Source organism: Somniosus microcephalus, chromosome 19 (genome assembly GCF_052327205.1).
Source record: "Somniosus microcephalus isolate GS21.2 chromosome 19, FLI_Smic_1.0, whole genome shotgun sequence".
Classification (NCBI taxonomy): domain Eukaryota; kingdom Metazoa; phylum Chordata; class Chondrichthyes; order Squaliformes; family Somniosidae; genus Somniosus; species Somniosus microcephalus.
Genome location: NC_141005.1, coordinates 34,960,963 through 34,980,185, shown reverse-complemented (window position 1 = coordinate 34,980,185; position 19,223 = coordinate 34,960,963). Strand labels below are relative to the sequence as shown.

The window sequence follows — 19,223 nt, the reverse complement described above, 5'->3', positions numbered from 1 at the left end:
TTTTTTTTAAGGAGAAGGCCTGGACACCACCTATGGGCAACTGGGGATGAGCAATAAATGCAGCCTTGCTAACGCTGCCTGCATCCCAAAAGCAAATTTTGAAAAGCTTGACACTGCTACAAAGGATTGGTGTAGCATAGTTTAATAAGTAACAGGCCATCATTTGATGTGGCAGGGCATCGAACAGCGTGTGACGTTAGTTAGACTTGCCCATGCCCGTTTAGGTTTTTAAATTTTTTATGTGGTAAGTTGCTGAAAGTGCGAGCTGATAATGTCGCGGTGAGGGAAACACCACATCTGGGACCTTAGTGAACAGGGCAAGCAACTGTGTATCTCCTTAACCAATCAGACTGAAGGATTGTGAAATTAACAGTGCAAGGATTGACAAGTGTAAATTAGAGTGGGTGAATTCAATATCAAATCAGATACAGAAAAAGAAAGAGAGAGAGGAAAAGAAAGATTGGATTAAGAGAGAGAAAAAAGATAGAAAGGAAAATTATTATTTTTTTAATTTTACCTTTTTAAAATTTCCAACAACAATTAAAAGCTGATGGAATGAGACTCCACACTTGCAACAGTTAATTTTCAGTGTCAGAGAGGTTCTTTGGCAGTAATTAACACTTATCACGTCGTTAAAAGAGTACTTAGACTAAAATGGACAAGACTTAACTTTCTGTGGCGAATTTAGTTTTTATCTATCGTGCAAATACAACAGCTTCCCGAGATTCAATGCATTTCAATGGTGAGGCAGACAGCGAAATGCTGTTTTCACAAAGCTCACGGCGAAGCGGCGTAACTCGGACAGCCACTTTTGGACATCCGCGTTTATCCTTGCGTCTGCCCTTTGCCTGAACCTGTTGTGCTGTTTGTGCATAAATAATGACGAGCACCATTAGCCTCACCATTATTTTTACAGCAAATTGTGGCTCAACATCTCACTGGTGACATTAATAAACGGGGAAAAAAAGACAGCAGGCAAGTACAGTCACACCCCTGTAGAAATAATGAATGAGGAGCTGTACGTACATTGGTGTGGAATTATCATTCATTACTAATACTGAACTGGAAATAATTATTGTTTACTTAAAAACCAAGGACAGAAGATTCTTGCTGAAAAACCAAATCATCTGCTAATCCCTAATAGCAAAAGCATTTCACTCTGCACATTTGCCTGATGATTCATGAGTTAGTAATTATCCAACATAGGAGTGAAATGAGAACATCCCAGGCTTTCGTAATTATGATCTAATTCTTAAATGTAGGAACAAAAATCAAGAAAAGGGAATCTTACCGATGGATTGGGAGTAAGAGAATCTGAGTTGTGCTCCCTTTATATTACATTGCTGCCATCGAAGACAGCTACAAATTTGGCAGGAACACTGTACTTTAAATGAAGGAATGATACAGCTTCCAAAGGAACCAAAAACAGCTCTGCAGATGATTTTCTTGGGTTCTTCCAGAGACAGCACTCTTACAATGAGTGACTATAAATGTGTCACTGAATGCTACTGGCTGTAGATAAACTGAACACTTTGTCTGTATAGGTCAGCAATATGATTTTTGCACTCCTGGCCTGCAGAAGTCGCCCTGACGTTAGGGAAGGCCCGTGGGCAGAAAATGAAGTCACGATTTTAAACACATTCATGGCCATTTACAGGAAACTTTCGATTTACCGGCACCTAAAATAACCGGAAATCTCGGTTAACCGGCAAAATTCAGGAGTAGGTTCAGGTAAGTTTTATTTCATATTGTCCTTGCCTTCCTCGAGCTGTTGCTGTGCAAGGGTGTGGCTGCAGCTGTTGCTAAGCTACAGAGATGCTTGGAACTTGTGGCCATTGTTCTGAACCTGTTGCTAAGCAAGGGTTTGTTGCTTTATACGGAGCTATCATCTCTCCGTTTTTTTTACTATAGCTTTCGGTTATCTGGAATTTTTGATGAACCAGCACCACGTCGGTCCCGTCGGTGCCGGATAAAAAAAAGTTTCCTGTATTTCCTTGTGCTGATGTTCCAAAATCCAGGTCTCAATGTAAAATGGGGCACATTCTAAAGTGCCAGCACATGGTGGAACTGCTTAAGCTAGAAACATCTAAGCAATGTAAAAGGGGCACCACTGCAATGGACGTTACGGTAGTTAAAACAGTGAACGGGTTCTGTCAGCAAGGTCTTCATAACACACAAGGAGCGACAGATTAACCCATAGGAAGAACAAACTGTAAACTGATCCATTGATCAATGCAGGGCAAGGAGTTGGGGGAAACAGCAGTGCACTCACTGCCGACCTAACTGTCAACAGAGAGTGTGCTGCTAATTGTCATCAATGCAAAGACAAGGTATTACTGAAGGTCTGGGCATTTTCCAGCACACCCTCAGGGAACCATTATTGTAATGAACAAGCTGCAGATTTAATTCTATACATTGCTTAAACCCATTTGGTTGTTACCAAGTGGAGCTTACATTTCTCAGATGTCGGTCTCCTGGGTAAATGGATACTGTACACAGAGTATTGAAGAGCATTTTCCAAGTCAAATGCAAAGAGGGGCTTATGGATGGCCCTAAAAATGTCCCGAATGCAATGAGAAAGTAACTGTCCCAAAACAGCTGAAGCGGTAGCACTGCCTTGAATCTGCCAGCTGGAACTCAACACCCAACAAGAAAACCAATGCAAATTTTCTCTGCTTCCTATTCACTGCCACAATTCTTTTTGATGAAAACAAACAAAAAATCTTTTAGTTGGAGCCAACTTCTTTGTAGTCTTCAAATTGAAATTGTTAAAGCAATCCTCCTTTTAACCTGATACTATAACATGAAGGGTTCAATTGCACACTTACCATTTTGTTGCAATACAGAGTCCTGATGAGTGAAGGGGTATGTAGGGTTGGGTGTTGTAAAAGATCCATTTTCTAGATTTAGTCGTGATTAATTTATTTAAGGCGTTAAGCAGACTGGCAGTTACTGTGGGCGCTAACTTTTGAGAAGTTGGAAGTTTAACGCTGGGCACTAATCAATCTCGCTGCCCGCTAAATTCAGTCTCAGCGCTCAAAGAATGTAGGGGAATGCTAAATCAGGCATTAGTGGCGTAGGTGAGTGGCATCAGGCTCCACGCGATAAGGAATATGAGGTGTTGTATAATCGGGAGTGAGCATTGGCGCAGGCGCCTTCCAGCCATTAAAGGGGAGGGTCACTGGAGTCTGCACACCAGCCCCCGATGATTTGGGGAGTGCAGAACGGCGATATGCTGTGAGATGAAATGCAAAGTCCTTTCGTGGCTCGCAACACTCCGTGGACTAAGCAGCCTTTATTTGACAGCGGATACATCCTGCGCTCTCTGCCACTCATAACTGACCTTTCGAACGGAAGTTCCTCGACAGCTGGGGCGCGTCGCTTTAAGTAGCGTCCCGCCAGCCGGCTGGTTCCCGCCTCCACTCCCTGGCGCGGTCGGTGTGAGGCGCTACTGAAGTTTGCAGATCGGTGACGTCACGATCTGCATGGCGGAAAGATGCCAAGGCGCTAACTGCTATCGCCGGCGCTACGGGGCCGGCGAACGTGCCCTGCGGCGCAGGATTCGCTCCGCCACGGCGCTACTGCCTGAGCGCCCCGTTGGCCCCCCGCCAGCCGCTAACATGCTGAATTTTATCCTGCTGGGAGCTTCATTCTTTATGTATTTAATCTAATTTCCCCCAAGGGTTTTCCCTCCTCCATTCCACTCCTGAAGGTGTTGACTCTTTAGGTTTCCACTGGCATGATATCCCTTTGGTATCTCACCCAAGTGACCATGAGCTTTAACCGTGAACACAGGGAGAGGTGTCATAGCCGAAAACGATCCTGCCCCCACCCAAACACTTGCACTCTCTGCAGGGTTTGTTGGAAATAGATCAAGAGTGGGAACCTTGGCTAATTTCCCCACCCTTCCCCCAAACTGGGCACTGAGGCCAATTGTAACATCTCTACGAACATCCTGGTTAAGGTTGTCTAACTCAACATAAACCAACCTGGGAGCTTCCTGTTACGCACAGCCTAGCTACTCACTAGGTAAATTCACCAAGTCATTGGGAGAGTGCCATGCAATGTATATACATCATGCATACATGTATGTATGTTGAATACATGCAGACTATGTGTGTACCACATATATATGATGAAGATGTGGATTTTAGTCTTATGATTCAGAGTGTGGTATTACAAATGGGTGCATGGTATAAGAAGGGTGGTGGATGAAATGAGTAGTGGAACAGGAATAGTGGGAGGTTTTTTTATTCGTTCCTGGGATGTGGGCGTCACTGGCAAAGCCAGCAATTATTGCCCGTCCCCAATTGCCCTCGAGAAAGTCGTGGTGAGCCGCCTTCTTGAACCGCTGCAGTCCATGTGGTGAAGGTACTCCCACAATGCTGTTAGGGAAGGGGTTCCAGGATTTTGATCCAGCGACGATGAAGGATCAGCAATATATTTCCAAGTCAGGATGGTGTGTGACTTGGAGGGGAGCTTGGAGGTGGTGGTGTTCCCATGCGCCTGCTGCCCTTGTCCTTCTAGGTGGAAGAGGTCGCGGGTTTGGGAGGTGCTGCCGAAGAAGCCTTGGCGAGTTGCTGCAGTGCATCTTGTAGATGGTACACACTGCAGCCACAGTACACCAGTGGTGGAGGGAGTGAATGTTTAAGGTGGTGGATGGGGTGCCAATCAAGCGGGCTGCTTTGTCCTGGATGGTGTCGAGCTTCTTGAGTGTTGTTGGAGCTGCACTCATCCAGGCAAGTGGAGAGTATTCCATCACACTCCTGACTTGTGCCTTGTAGATGGTGGAAAGGCTTTGGGGAGTCAGGAGGTGAGATACTCGCCACAGAATACCTCGCCTCTGACCTGCTCTTGTAGCCACAGTATTTATGTGGCTGGTCCAGTTAAGTTTCTGGTCAATGGTGACCCCCCCCCGGGATGTTGATGGTGGGGGATTCGGCGATGGTAATACCGTTGAATGTCAAGGGGTGATGGTTAGACTCTCGCTTGTTGGAGATAGTCATTGCCTGGCACTTGTGTGTGGCACGAATGTTACTTGGCACTTTTCCGCCAAAGCTTGAATGGCATCCAGGTCTTGCTGCATTCGGGCATGGACTGCTTCATTATCTGAGGAGTTGTGAATGGAACTGAACACTGTGCAATCATCAGCGAACATCCTCACTTCTGACCTTATGATGGAGGGAAAGTCATTGATGAAGCAGCTGAAGATGGTTGGGCCTAGGACACTGCCCTGAGGAGCTCCTGCAGCGATGTCCTGGGGCTGTGATGATTGACCTCCAACGACCACAACCATCTTCCTTTGTGCTAGGTATGACTCCAGCTAGTGGAGCTTTTCCCCCCCCGATTCCCATTGACTTCAATTTTACTAGGGCTCCTTGATGCCACACTCGGTGATATGGGATGAGCTGCAGTTTTGAGCAGCGGTGGGTGGAACGGGAAGAGTTGGAGGTAATATGGGAGATGGGGTGGTGATATGGGAGGAGGGGGGGGCGATATGGGAGGAGGGGGGGCAATATGGGAGGACGGGGGGTGATATGGGAGATGGGGGGCGATATGGGAGGAGGGGGTCGATATTGGAGGAGGGGGGCGATATGGGAGGAGGGGGCGATATGGGAGGAGGGGGGGCGATATGGGAGGACGGGGGTGATATGGGAGATGGGGGGCGATATGGGAGGAGGGGGGCGATATTGGAGGAGGGGGGCTGGATATGGGAGGAGGGGGCGATATGAGAGGAGGGGGGCGATATGGGAGGAGGGGGCGATATGGGAGGAGGGGGGCGATATGGGAGGAGGGGGGTCGATATGGGAGGAGGGGGGTCGATATGGGAGGAGGGGGGCGATATGGGAGGAGGGGGCGATATGGGAGGAGGGGGCGATATGGGAGTGGGGGGCGATATGGGAGGAGGGGGGGGCGATATGGGAGGAGGGGGGGGCGATATGGGAGGAGGGGGGGCGATATGGAGGAGGGGGGCGATATGGGAGGAGGGGGGCGATATGGGAGGAGGGGGGCGATATGGGAGGAGGGGGGCGATATGGGAGGAGGGGGGCGATATGGGAGGAGGGGGGCGATATGGGAGGAGGGGGGCGATATGGGAGGAGGGGGGGCGATATGGGAGGAGGGGGGGCGATATGGGAGGAGGGGGCGATATGGGAGGAGGGGCAATATGGGAGGAGGGGGGCGATATGGGAGGAGGGGGGGCGATATGGGAGGAGGGGGGCGATATGGGAGGAGGGGGGCGATATGGGAGGAGGGGGCGATATGGGAGGAGGGGGGCGATATGGGAGGAGGGGGCGATATGGGAGGAGGGGGGCGATACGGGAGGAGGGGGCGATACGGGAGGAGGGGGCGATATGGGAGGAGGGGGCGATATGGGAGGAGGGGGGCGATATGGGAGGAGTGGGCGATATGGGAGGAGGGGGGCGATATGGGAGGAGGGGGGCGATATGGGAGGAGGGGGGCGATATGGGAGGAGGGGGGCGATATGGGAGGAGGGGGGCGATATGGGAGGAGGGGGCGCGATATGGGAGGAGGGGGGGCGATATGGGAGGAGGGGGGTGATATGGGAGGAGGGGGCGATATGGGAGGAGGGGGGCGATATGGGAGGAGGGGGGCGATATGGGAGGAGGGGGCGATATGGGAGGGGGGCGATATGGGAGGAGGGGGGGGCGATATGGGAGGAGGGGGGGCGATATGGGAGGAGGGGGCGATATGGGAGGAGGGGGGCGATATGGGAGGAGGGGGGCGATATGGGAGGAGGGGGGCGATATGGGAGGAGGGGGGCGATATGGGAGGGGGGGCGATATGGGAGGGGGGGCGATATGGGAGGAGGGGGGGCGATATGGGAGGAGGGGGGCGATATGGGAGGAGGGGGGCGATGCACAATTATAGTGGCTAGCAACGCAGCTGAATTGGTGCCAGCAAGACATGGACACCCGAGGTAGGTCTAGTTTGCACTGCTGTAGATTGAAAAACAAAATTCTGATAGTTTGTATGTAACAGCAAACAAAGGTCAGATTTAGGGATGAGCACAAGTGCCATTTGTAACCTTAAATTAGATAACAGGAAGGGCTGGATCACTGAGTTGCAGAATTCTGCATTATGCAAATTAATAGCAATGAACAAGAACACAGTGGATATTATAAATGTTTCGCAGATGTAAAAAGATTTCATTTCCATTTGGGGATTTCACTTTAAATTCTAATGTAATAAAAGGCTGTTGAAATGGTCAGGGGTAACACCGAGATTCTGTGCAGCAGTCTGACATTAAAAAGCCTTTTAATCTCCCAACAACCCCAAGGGAGGCTTCATACCAATTTTGCGCTCATTAGCTCTAAATTAATACATTTTTCAGAATTCAGGCTTTAATAGCGCTGGGAGAGCAGAGCATCACTCAGAGTAACTTGATAATCACACCACATTCCTGAAAGGCCAGTTCCAATGGGCAGATACAGTGATGTGGTTTAAAGTGCTGATGTGAAGCTAAGAATGAGGAAAAATTGCATTAAACTGAATTTTTTATGTGGCTGCAATAAGAATTTATATACTTCAAGTGTCCGGTACTTATATGTAACAGAAACCCTGGACTGCCAATTTACCAGCAATGGGTCACAATTTGCAGCAATGTGAACATCTGTGATGAAAATACTCACGTTGGAAAGTAAAGGCAAACTCACGGGAACAGGAAATAACAGTGAAAGCTCACTGGGGGGGGGGGGGGGGAGACAGTGTACGGGGGGGACAGTGTACGGGGGGGGGACAGTGTACGGGGGGGGGACAGTGTACGGGGGGGGACAGTGTACGGGGGGGGGACAGTGTACGGGGGGGGGACAGTGTACGGGGGGGGGAGACAGTGTACGGGGGGGGGACAGTGTACGGGGGGGGGACAGTGTACGGGGGGGGGACAGTGTACGGGGGGGGGACAGTGTACGGGGGGGGGACAGTGTACGGGAGGGGGACAGTGTACGGGGGGGGGGACAGTGTACGGGGGGGGGACAGTGTACGGGAGGGGGACAGTGTACGGGGGGGGACAGTGTACGGGGGGGGACAGTGTACGGGGGGGGGGACAGTGTACGGGGGGGGACAGTGTACGGGGGGGGGACAGTGTACGGGGGGGGGGACAGTGTACGGGGGGGGGACAGTGTACGGGGGGGGGACAGTGTACGGGGGGGGACAGTGTACGGGGGGGGACAGTGTACGGGGGGGGCAGTGTACGGGGGGGGGACAGTGAACGGGGGGGGGGACAGTGTACGGGGGGGGACAGTGTACGGGGGGGGACAGTGTACGGGGGGGGGACAGTGTACGGGGGGGGGGACAGTGTACGGGGGGGGGACAGTGTACGGGGGGGGGGGCAGTGTACGGGGAGGACTGAGCGGCAGAGCGGGGCTATAAAAGGCCCCAGAGACCAGGTAAGGCCTCACAGCGTCGGCGGGAATCCTGAGCGGCAGAGCGGGGCTATAAAAGGCCCCAGAGACCAGGTAAGGCCTCACAGCGTCGGCGGGAATCCTGAGCGGCAGAGCGGGGCTATAAAAGTCCCAGAGACCAGGTAAGGCCTCACAGCGTCGGCGGGAATCCTGAGCGGCAGAGCGGGGCTATAAAAGGCCCCAGAGACCAGGTAAGGCCTCACAGCGTCGGCGGGAATCTCGAGCGGCAGAGCGGGGCTATAAAAGGCCCCAGAGACCAGGTAAGGCCTCACAGCGTCGGCGGGAATCTCGAGCGGCAGAGTGGCGCTGTAAAAGGCCTCAGAGACCAGGTAAGGCCTCACAGCGTCGGCGGGAATCCTGAGCGGCAGAGCGGGGCTATAAAAGGCCCCAGAGACCAGGTAAGGCCTACCAGTCTCCAGTCTGGGAACTCGGATTACTTTTTACCTCTCTCCTTCCCTCCAAGTGTGACGTCACCAGAAAGCAGGTAAGTGATTGGTTGGTGAGTATTTCTCCCTTTTAAGCTTAAATCTTTTTGGTTTATAGTTTCTAAGGTGTGATATTCACCATCTAGAATCGGGGCAGAGGATATTTAAGAATAATATTAATAAATTTAATTAATTACATAGAATGGGAGATCAGGCGATGTGTTGCTGCTGCAATATGTGGGAGCTGGTGGACACCATTGATGTTCACGGTGATCACATTTGCAGTAAGCGTTGGCTGCTCGAGGAACTCCGGCTCCGTTTTGAAGAGCTGGAGTCCGAGCTTCAAACACTGAGACACATCAGGGAGGGGGAGAGTTACCTGGACTCTGTGTATCACGAGGTAGTCACACCAATTAGATTAATTAATTCAGATGTAGTCCGTGGCCAGGGTCAGGATGGTGTGACTAGAAGTGAGGCAGGTACGGGGATCCAGGAGGTAGTGTTGGAGGAGCCGCAGCCCTTGCACTTGTCCAACAGGTTCGAGGCTCTTACTCCCTGTGGGGGCAGGAGCAGGGACTGCAGGGAGGATGAGCAACCTGGCCACAGCACCGTGGAGCAGGGGGCCATTCAAGTGGGGGGAGTTAAAAGAAATGTTGTAGTGGTTGGGGATAGTATCGTTAGGGGGATAGATAGAGTTCTTTGCAGCTGAGAGCGAGAGTCCCGAAGGCTGTGTTGCCTGCCCGGTGCCAGGGTTAAGGACATCTCCTCTGGACTGGAGAGAAACTTGGAGTGGGAGGGGGAGGATCCAGTTGTCGTGGTCCATGTTGGTACCAACGACATAGATAGGACAAGGAAGGAGGTTCTGCTGAGGGAGTTTGAGCAGCTAGGGGCCAAATTAAAAAGCAGAACCACAAGGGTAATAATCTCTGGATTATTACCTGAGGCACGAGCGAATTTGGCTAGGACAAATAAAATTAGAGAGTTAAATGCGTGGCTCAAAGACTGGTGTGGGAGAAATGGGTTTTGCTTCCTGGGACACTGGCACCAGTACTGGGGCAGGAGGGAGCTGTTCCGTTGGGACGGGCTTCACTTGGCCAGTGCTGGGACTAGAGTCCTGGCGGATCATATAACTAGGGCTGTAGAGAGGGCTTTAAACTAACTAGTGGGGGGGAGGTTCCTAGAGAGCAAATAATAAAAATGACAACAGAGAAGGTCATAGACTTAGGTAGCAGTGGGGAAATTAAAAATCAGAGCGTGTCAGGAAGGGGCAGAAGGTATGGAGTAAAAGGTAAAGTAGTAAAAAGGGCAAAAGCAGGAACTAAGTGTCACAAAACATCTTTGAAAGTTCTCTATCCGAATGCACGTAGCATTCGTAACAAAATAGACGAGTTAATGGCACAAATAACTACATATGGGTATGATCTTGTGGCCATTACAGAAACATGGCTGCAGGGTGACAATGCCTGGGAATTAAACATACCAGGTTATTTAACGATCAGGAAGGACAGGCAGGAAGGAAGGGGAGGTGGGGTGGCTATGTTACTAAAGGAAGGAATCACTGTAATACAGAGAAATGATATTGGGTCAAAAGATCAGGATAATGAAACAGTTTGGGTGGAGGTAAGGAATAATAAGGGGAAAAAAACACTAGTGGGCGTAGTCTATAGGCCTCCGAACAGTGGCAACTCTGTTGGACAGAGTATCAATCAGGAAATAGTTGAGGCTTGTAATAAGGGAACATCTATAATTATGGGGGATTTTAACTATCATATTAATTGGACAAATCAAATTGGGCAGGGCTGCCTTGAGGATGAGTTCATTGAGTGTATTAGGGATGGGTTTCTTGAGCAGTATGTAACTGAACCGACCAGGGGGCAAGCAACCTTAGATCTGGTCCAGTGTAACGAGACAGGATTAATTAAAAATGTCCTAGTAAAGGATCCCCTTGGAATGAGTGACCATAACATGGTTGAATTCCATATTCAATTAGAGGGTGAGAAGGTTGGATCTCAAACAAGCGTGCTAAGCTTGAATAAAGGAGACTATGAAGGTATGAGAGCGGAATTGAGTACAGTGGATTGGGAAAATAGATTAAAGGGTAAGACGATACATGATCAGTGGTGTACATTTCAGGAGTTATTTTACAACTTCCAAAAAATATATATTCCACTGAGAAGAAAAGGGTGTAAAAGAAAAGACAGCCATCCGTGGCTAAGTAAAGAAATTAAGGATAGTATTCGACTAAAAACAAGGGCATATAAGGTAGCCAAATCTAGTGGGAGGATAGAGGATTGGGAAAACTTTAAAAGACAGCAAAAAATAACAAAAAGATTGATTAAGAAAGGGAAGATAGATTATGAAAGTAAATTAGCAAAAAATATAAAAACAGATAGTAAGAGTTTTTATAGTTATATAAAAAGAAAAAGGGTGGCTAAAGTAAATGTTGGTCCCTTAGAGGATGAGACCGGGAAATTAATGGTGGGAAATATGGAGATGGCAAAAACACTGAATGAATATTTTACATCAGTCTTTACAGTAGAAGACACTAAGAATATCCCAACACTGGACAAACAGGGGGCTAAAGGGGGTGGGGGGAGCTAAACACGATCAAAATCACTAAGGAAGTGGTACTCGGTAAAATAATGGGACTCAAGGCAGATAAATCACCTGGACCTGATGGCTTACATCCTAGGGTCTTGAGGGAAGTGGCGGTAGGGATTGTGGATGCATTGGTAATAATTTTCCAAAACTCCCTGGACTCGGCAAAGGTCCCAGCAGACTGGAAAACTGCTAATGTAACACCCTTATTTAAAAAGGGCAGTAGACAGAAGGCTGGAAACTATAGACCGGTTAGCCTAACACATCTGTGGTAGGTAAAATTTTGGAGTCCATTATTAAGGAGACAGTAACAGAACATTTGGATAATCATAATTTAATAGGACAAAGTCAGCATGGTTTTATGAAGGGGAAGTCATGTTTGACAAATTTGCTGGAGTTCTTTGAAGAAGTAATGTATAGGGTGGATAAAGGGGAACCAGTGGACGTAGTGTATTTAGACTTCCAAAAGGCATTTGACAAGGTGCCACACAAAAGATTATTGCTTAAGATAAAAAATCACGGGATTGGGGGTAATATTCTGGCATGGATAGAGGATTGGCTATCTAACAGAAGGCAGAGAGTTGAGATAAATGGTTCATTCTCAGACTGGCAATCAGTAACTAGTGGTGTTCCGCAGGGGTCAATGCTGGGTCCCCAACTCTTTACAATCTATATTAACGATTTGGAGGAGGGGACCGAGTGTAACATATCAAAGTTTGCAGATGATACTAAGATGGGAGGGAAAGTAATAAGTGAGGAGGACATAAAAAACCTGCAAGGGGACATCGACAGGCTAAGTAAGTGGGCAGAGATTTGGCAGATGGAATACAATACTGGAAAGTGTGAGGTTATGCACTTTGGCAGGAAAAATCGTAGAGCAAGTTATTATCTTAATGGCAAGAAACTGGAAAGTACTGAAGTACAAAGGGATCTGGGGGTCCTGGTGCACGAAACTCAAAAGGTTAGTATGCAGGTGCAGCAAGTGATCAAGAAGGCCAATGGAATGTTGGCTTTCATTGCTAGGGGGATAGAATATAAAAATAGGGAGGTATTGCTTCAGTTGTACAAGGTATTGGTGAGACCGCACCTGGAATACTGCGTACAGTTTTGGTGTCCATACTTAAGAAAGGACATACTTGCTCTCGAGTCAGTACAAAGAAGGTTCACTCGGTTAATCCCGGGGATGAGGGGATGGACATATGAGGAGAGGTTGAGTAGATTGGGACTCTACCCATTGGAGTTCAGAAGAATGAGAGGCGATCTTATTGAAACATATAAGATTGTGAAGGGGTTGGATCGGGTGGATGCGGGGAAGATGTTCCCAATGATGGGTGAAACTAGAACTAGGGGGCATAGTCTTAGAATAAGGGGCTGCTCTTTCAAAACTGAGATGAGGAGGAACTACTTCACTCAGAGGGTGGTAGGTCCATGGAATATGCTGCCCCAAAAAGCTGTAGAAGCTACATCATTACATAAATTTAAAACAGAAATAGACAGTTTCCTAGAAGTAAAGGGAATTAAGGGTTACGGGGAGCGGGCAGGAATTTGGACATGAGTCTAGGTTCGGATCGGTCATGGCCCTGTGGGTAGCGGAGCGGGCTCAGGGGCCGTGTAGCCTGATCCTGCTCCTATTTCGTGTGTCTAATTCTGTTAGATTCAGGAGATGGTTCTGTGATAGTGGATTGGCGGTTAGGATCAGATCAGCCTTGATCTTATTGAATGGCGGAGCAGGCTCGAGGGGCCGATTGGCCTACTCCTGCTCCTATTTCTTATGTTCTTATGACAGTGTACGGGGGGGGAACAGTGTACGGGGGGGGGAAACAGTGTACGGTGGGGGGACAGTGTATGGGGGGGGGGGACAGTGTACGGGGGGGACAGTGTACGGGGGGGACAGTGTACGGGGGGGACAGTGTACGGGGGGGGACAGTGTACGGCGGGGGGGACAGTGTACGGGGGGGGGGACAGTGTACGGGGGGGACAGTGTACGGGGGGGGGGACAGTGTACGGGGGGGGGGGACAGTGTACATGGCGGGGGGGGGGGGGAAGTGCACGGGAGGGGGTGAAAGTGCAGCGTACAGAGTGAGGAGGGGTACCTGATCCAGGAAGAACAGCAGGTTATACAGGAGGCGCAGGTGGGAATATGGCAGGAGAAGTCGAGGATACCACTTGCGTAGCCGGTGATGGGGAGGAGTGCTCGGTGGTACGTAAAGAGTGGCGGATATTCTCATGTTCACACTGTACAGATAGAAGCACAGTGTACGGAGGGAAAGGTGGCAGCACAGAGTACAGTGGGGGAGAGGTGAAGGAATAGTGTACAGAGGGGAGGTGAAAGCACAATGTACAGAGGGGAGACAGAAGCACAGTGTAGGGGGCGGGCGGGGGGCGGGGAAGGTGAAGGAACAGGGTGCTATCCAATAATGCCAGCAGTTCACCACGTCTTACCACTTACCATCACTCTATGGCGCTGTGTCGTTGTATTTAGCGCGACCCAGAGACAATCCAGGTCACGTGTGCATTGCCTTAACTAAGGTCCATTATCAATTCCCTTTTTGAGGACATTACAATGGAAAGTAGTGAGGTGCTCTATGACCTTTAAAAAAGGAGTTTCATCACAGGACTACTTTTAAAGTATCAGTTACAAAATGTAACTTTAACCTCCTTTGGAGTATTTCTCTTTATTTCTGTTAATATTCTATCATATATTGCAGTGCTGAAATCATCAGGGGACCAAGCTTGGCGGAGTTACTAAATCTGAGCGTGTGAATGAACTGTATTAACAAGAGCAGAGACACGGTCATTAATCAGCTGTGTCGGGTGGTCATGTCATTTGCAGCAGTGTCCTTTAATTCAGTTCCCTCACACTGCGCGATTCAAACAGCTCCTCTCAATGGCATCATTAGTAATTAAACAGAAATATCCAAAACACTGACAGAAATAGACAGAAAATCTTCTTGTAACAGGCGGTTTTGAAAGGGTTATGATAATGAGACTCCCTTTTATCAGCCCTCCATGGTTGAGTGGGCGGGTTTGCGGATTTCGGGGAGTACACTTTGTGCACCTACCTTTTTTCAGATGCTTCTTCTTAGTCTTTCTGCAGATACCAGATATCCCAGGGACGGGCTTTATTTCACTCTTATTGACAGGTGGTGGATGAAGTATGGGTTTGGGAGCCCGAGTCAGGCACACTGGAAGGCCAGCTGCACACATTAGAATCCCAGTCATACCTGCGTGGAATGCAAATGAAGATCATTTAGAGTTTAAATCACTTTCATTGCAAATCGTAAATGCCATTGTCTTTGAGATCATTTCAATATAATGTAAGGAGTTGTATTGTACGGATATTATAGTCTAACATTTCCTGTAAGGTATACTAAATCGATCACACTAAGCTCTTTAAAGGGAATTATTCTACCGTGTCTACTTTGGTCTGTCATTCCGCTGGTCAGGGACTCTTCAGGGCGTTTGCTTGTGCCTGCTTCTACTTATTCCTGACCTCAGATCTCACAACTAAAATCCTTCTTAATATTGAAGATAGTCATTGACAATCAAGATTTATCTTTTGTAGATCCCCTTCCAAGTCACACACCATCCTGACTTGGAAGTATATCGCCGTTCCTTCATCGTCGCTGGGTCAAAATCCTGGAACTCTTTCCCTAACAGCACTGTGGGAGTACCTTCACCACACGGACTGCAGCGGTTCAGGAAGGCGGCTCACCACCACCTTCTCAAGGGCAATTAGGGATGGGCAGTAAATGCTGGCCTTGCCAGTGACGTCCACATCCCAGGAACGAATTAAAAAAGATAACACATAGGTTTGCTTAAGCTGCTTTGCAGTCAGACTTCCTGAATGAAAATCCATGCAGTGACGTAACAACATAGTGATATACCGCCAGACGCAAGCACCATGAATAGTTTCATAATCCTGTTCCTGTATTAATGGTTGCTGCTTCCCCTATAGCTTAGTGGCTAACTGAACTACGTGATGTGATACTCAGCTGTACAGAAGAGGGAAGCTCCTTTGTTTGATCCGCAATCTGTGCTGAGTTACCTGACCTCAGTCAAGGGCTGGCCAATGACAGGGATGCTATAACTGCCTCAGTGACCTGAAGTTAGGGAGGGTGAAAAAAAATATCAGCCAGGATTCTTGCTGCTAATTGACATCTAGTGACTCTTCCTGGAAGTGCGTGTGTATGGACAACAAATGATGTCCCCCACGTTAAAATGGCCTGCAAAAATCGCTCTCGAGGCTCACTGAGAAGAGTGGTCATTTGGGTAAGGTAACGCAATTTGTCAGCACCTGTAGTAGTGTAGCCCAGAATAAGTGACTGTCTTCAGAAGATGAACGAACAAAGGAAGATAGATTTAGATATCATGAGACACGCATGCATCCTTTAGAAAAATTCTATTAACAGTGGATGTGTTCCTTTTGACTCGGGTTAATAGCATGTAGGGTGCTGTAGGAGATGGTACTGTCTGTGTTCAAACATTTACCAACTCCACCTTTATGATCATGAATGACATTCACTCTCAGCAGGACTGTTTAATGTTGAAGCTGAGATTGTTGGCTAATAACTTGTAAATTAAACTGAAGACACTATAATGAGGGTTTTCCCTTTCCACTCACGCAAGTCATTACAGCAGAATCCCTGTACTGTGGTGGCATACATTTCATTCCGTTTTAAAGATCCTACCCTCCAATTAACTCCCCTCCTTTCCTGAAGCTGCCAGATCCATGGGTGCCATCTGCCCCCCAGAATCTCAATCAAATGCCTATTCTTTATGCGTGAGCTTTCAAGAACCTCAACCGTGGTAAGGGGCGTCGCACCAAAACCTGATCTTAATCGATATCCACCCTGCAGCAGTTACAAGCTAACTCAGCATAGCCTGGGACTCGAACCTGGGACCTTGCCGGCCTATGTAGCTCAGTAACACTGGGCAGTGCATTAACTGCCTGTGAAGGAGCTAAAACAGCGCTTTATATCACACTAATAATATCCTCCGACTGAAAACCTTAAGTTTTTGTTTACTGGTTATACATTATCAAAATGACTGTAAAAGATTAAGGAACTGAGTGACTACAAATTAAAGCCCAATGGCCTCTTGCCGTGCTGACATTTCTGTGATTTTATAGTGTGATGTAAACTATTGGAATACAAAAGGTTAGCTTCAACCACTGATGGACAGCACTGGGTGCCTAACCATTACCAAATATCCTGTATTCGTGTGATCAATCATGTCAACTGAAGATAGCACAGGAATGATATCTCGACACTCTCAGCTTCAGTCACTGCAAGGTGTAGGTGATACAAAGTTGCATATCAAGACATTTCTATTCTGATCCATTGGTGAGGGATTTGAAGTGTTGAGTTTCCATCATCATTTTATTTTTTTTACTCTAATCCAAAGAATAGAATGTGGCACATATGATGATAGTTCCAAGGTTGGTGTCGGCAATCGAATCCCCGGACTGGTGGGCAGAGGGGAGGGGGTCAGTAGAGCAAAGGATTGAGTGATGCGTGCACAAACTTCAGATTGCTAGCTTAAGAACAGAAAAACATAAGAATTAGGAACAGGAGTAGGCCATATGGCCCCTCGAGCCTGCTCCGCAATTCAATAAGATCATAGCTGATCTTCGACCTCAACGTTGGGTTCCCACCTGATCCCCATATCCCTTGATTCCCCTCGAGTCCAAAAATCTATCGATCTCTGTCTTGAATATACTCAACGACTGAGCATCCACAGCCCTCTGGGGTAGAGAATTCCAAAGATTCTGAATGAAGACATTTCTCCTCATCTCAGTTCTAAATGGCCGACCCCTTATCCTGAGACTATGCCCCCTGGTTCTAGACTCTCCAGCCAGGGGAAACAGCCTCTCAGCATCTACCCTGTCAAGCTCTCTAAGAATTTTATACATTTCAATGAGATCATCTCTCATTCTTCTAAACTCCAGAGACTATAGGCCCATTCTACTCAATCTCTCCTCATAGGACAACCCTCTCATCCCAGGAATCAATCTAGTGAACCTTCGTTGCACCGCCTCAAGTATATCCTTCATCCCTGCTTGGGTGTTAAGGGCAGACATTGCTGGTACATTACAATGGATTGGTTCTACAGATCTGTGACTATTCTCCTGCTCTGCAGCGTGAAGGCAGTGCCTTGCTTCATACCTGCAAGTGCCGGGTGGACAGGACCGGAGCCATTTAGGTTTTTCACTGGTAGGGCAGGGACCCTGGAAGAAATCAAAAAGGAGAATATTAGCTTTCTTAATATAGAACTCACTATTTCATGGACCACATCAAGCCATTTCATCTCAATATGTTAATTTTTGATAATCTGCATCCCAAAGTTTTGCTTCTGTGCAGTCCCAAAATTGCCTGGTCATTTATCACAGTGTTTGAAGCTCCATCATTCTGATTGGTTGAATGCTGTATGTTAAAGTCTATTAACGACAGTCAGGCTCGATTAAAGACCCATCACAAGACACTTCTAAAACACGAATAAATATGAACTAATCACTCCCTTTAGTTTGTCTGTGCAGATGGAGAGATCTATCTTGTTACTTGAGTCTGATAAAGAGACTTAACGTCACAAAGGACTAGAAAAAGTGGCTGAAACTGTGACTGATTATTAGTAATAATAAACTGTACTGTGAAAAGGAGGAAAGCAGGTCAATGGAAAGTCACAGCTACAATCTTCAGATTCTCCTGCTTATCCTGGTCACCACAACAGTATAGTCCATTAATATATTCAATACTTATCAGAGTACAAATACTTAAGGCATACTTTGAAATTTCACTAAAGAAAGCTCCAGCCTGAGCCAACAATGTTAAAGATATTGACAAAATCTGTATGCAAATTTATCAAGAAATAATTTTTGGTTTCTCAGATGGTAATAGAATTAAACAGTTTAGACAGCTTGGTAAATAAACATCAAACCTAAAACTTCTAATCAGCGCCATTAAAATATGAATATAATTTCAGAAGAACGAAGGTGAAAAATCCCCCTTCTTTCTACACAGTTGTATTCACTTTGGTAAACTAAACACCTTTCGTGGAAAGATCCTGTTTTGTTCACTTTTGGAAGCAGGAATGTTTCTGTGTTAAGAAAGAAGGAAAGAAAGAAGGAAAGAAAGAAGGACTTGCATTTGTATAGCGCCTTACACGACCACCGGACTTCTCAAAGTGCTTTACAGCCAATGAAGTACTTTTGGAGTGTAGTCACTGTTGTAATGTGGGAATACAGGAAGAACCAAAATATCAAAAACAGTAAAAGATCCCCCTTAATAAAAAGAACGTTTAAATTGTCCAACGAGCTTGTGATTTTAAGAGAAACTGTAAGATAAGGCTCCCTTGGTTTTTTTTAAAACAGGAAACAGAACTGACTTTTGGCCTGTTCATTGGAACATAATGAACACTAGAATTTAGCTGTGAACAGGAATCGTGTTAGTCCCTTATCATTTTAAATGGCTCTTTGTAGCTATTGGGTGTACAATATATGTTTCAACTATTTTGATTAAATGTCTCAGTTTTACATCGACCAGGAAGGTGCCACCTCAAATGATGTTGCTCAGTAACCAGGGACATCATGGCATGGCTTCTTGTATACTAAACCTCCTCCTTCAATGATCTCTTATTTCATCATCAGCTTAACCTGTATTAATCTGAATACTAGTTATTGTATTTTGTCCTTTGGGGATGCATTTTGGAAATAATATTTTTTAAACTCATATTAATGAGCACAGTGAAATCTTCTTCAAAGTCCAGCTGTCCACAGTAA

The 19,223-nt window shown here is 47.3% G+C and overlaps 1 protein-coding gene across 1 annotated transcript in view; it reads right to left on the bottom strand.

The window, feature by feature from the left end:
• dtx1 (deltex 1, E3 ubiquitin ligase) overlaps nucleotides 1-19,223 on the bottom strand; it is a 348,134-nt gene that overhangs the window by 33,173 nt on the left and 295,738 nt on the right. Inside the window, exons 3-4 of the mRNA XM_085961523.1 lie at nucleotides 17,614-17,675; nucleotides 14,509-14,670 (exon numbers count right to left, since the gene is read on the bottom strand). Of these exons, the coding sequence (XP_085817649.1) occupies nucleotides 14,509-14,670; nucleotides 17,614-17,675 (224 nt within the window). The remainder of the gene's footprint in view (nucleotides 1-14,508; nucleotides 14,671-17,613; nucleotides 17,676-19,223) is intronic.